Source organism: Perkinsus marinus, assembly GCF_000006405.1.
Source record: "Perkinsus marinus ATCC 50983 genomic scaffold scf_1104296967354, whole genome shotgun sequence".
NCBI classification, from domain to species: Eukaryota; Perkinsozoa; order Perkinsida; family Perkinsidae; genus Perkinsus; species Perkinsus marinus.
The window spans coordinates 1-1794 of record NW_003203590.1 but is presented as its reverse complement, the minus strand read 5'-3'; the positions used below and the strand labels follow the sequence as shown (position 1 = coordinate 1794).

General features: G+C 48.8%; 1 protein-coding gene across 1 annotated transcript; it reads right to left on the bottom strand.

The window, feature by feature from the left end:
• Window positions 1–134: 134 nt before the first annotated feature.
• On the bottom strand, window positions 135–664 carry Pmar_PMAR012734 (hypothetical protein; the record flags this gene model as incomplete). Its single annotated transcript, XM_002768727.1, has 1 exon — window positions 135–664. A coding segment is annotated over one exon (530 nt), but the record flags the coding sequence as incomplete, so codon positions are not given.
• Between the last annotated feature and the right edge of the window lie 1130 nt (window positions 665–1794).

The following is a 1794-nucleotide window of genomic DNA, read 5'->3' as shown; positions in this document are numbered from 1 at the left end:
CCTTCAGACATTCTCACTTCGCGCCTTAGAGTAGCCTGACTGATTTCAGAGACGGGGCTGCGGAAGACGGAGGCAGCTTGTGACCTTGGAGTGACCGATTCCACCAACCCTTTGAAAAGGGACTTTGACACAACGATTTGAGTTCCCTCTTCGCCGATAGCTGCTCCCAACGGTAATCTTTGGTCAGTCTCGGAGCGCTAGGGAGTCCCTTGATGAATGCATTCTGTAGGACGACACTAGACACCATAGGGGGGATATAATTCTCGATGATCGCCACAGCGTCCTGGTCGAGGAGCCTTTTTCCGTGACCAGCACCCAGACTGTGAATCCATTGAGCAACATATGTTCTGAGACCCTCACCATCGATATCTTCGACGTGATCGCGTAGCTCGGCGAGACCGTCAATCCCTTCCAAAGGATGAGTGAATAAGGCGTCGGCCAACTCTCGGACAAAGCGTTCAGGATCAGGGTCTTGGCCTTCCCGGGATGCCTGCTCCAAGAGCGTGAACAATGCCTCGTCCAGGCTGTCTGGTAGCGGCCTGATAGTGAGAGCCGCTACCACCTCCTCGCTCGTGCAGATAAAGGCAGTCCGCAATGACGGCAGGGTCCCGGTATCGGAGCCAGATGTTGAGGTTATGCCGCCACGGACTGAACTCATTGCCATTAAAGTCTCAAGGAAAGACTAACTTGAATAGCTTAGTAATCGAATCTATCTATCTAATAATAGGGATGGCCATAGCTCGGCCCGAGCAAAAGCACGCGTGCCCATCAGGGTCGCACGCAAGTACAACTAGGTGGCCCGCACAACGGGCCTCAGACCAGAACACTGCCCACGAGCGATCATCCTATATAGTGCTGATCATTGATTAGCACTGACAGGTATATGCAAAAGCAACGCAGCGTTGTGAAAATGACACCTGGTGTACCCGCGATACTGCAACACTACGATTATTGCAATACTGGCAACAGAATTGGATAAATCTCCATAGCATAGTCAATTAAACAACACGGTTGCAATAATACAACTAATTATGCAACTGTTGCCTAAGCGTATATTGCAAAAGTTGAATCACCCGCGGGCAGGGCCCCAGCGAGGCGCGGAAACACGTGGTAGGAGAAGCTACCCACACAACCCTATCTGACCGTGTGGGGTATCTCGAAGCGATTTTTCTTCCTAGCCGTCAAATTTTCTCCAAACTTTGCACAATCGTCGGAAACCCCACCATTTGAAAATCCCCAAAGTTTCGTGTCATTTGATGTTCTCTAAGGCATTCAAACAACCGTCTCAAGTCCGCGTTTGGGGAGACACGCGCACAAAAAATGGATAGAAGAATCAATTTCGACGACACGTGTCATTAGTACAATCAATTTCGCCGGCACGTCTGAAGTATGTTCTATTTCGACGAAGTACGGAAATCAATTTCGCTGATGATGGAGCTTAGGATGATGATGACGATGATGATGATTCGGTATTACTATTATCAGAGTCAGGCGTTGTTGGGTTTGATGATATTATTGTTATATCATACGCATTGAGATACTTTACGTTATACCCATTAGGATGACAACAATCACCAACCGAAGCAGCAGTACCAACAGTAATAGCATCATCATCCCATCGGGATGGTGTAAGCATCATCACCATACACTGACGCCCATGATTTCCGCAGTGCCCTCACTAGTACATCCTTGCGAAGATGTGATGTGGTGGAAGTTACGTACATGTTGTTGCGGCGGATCCCCCGAGCCATTCCACTGTCACTGGTGTTAACACTAGACGTCAGGTACATTGAT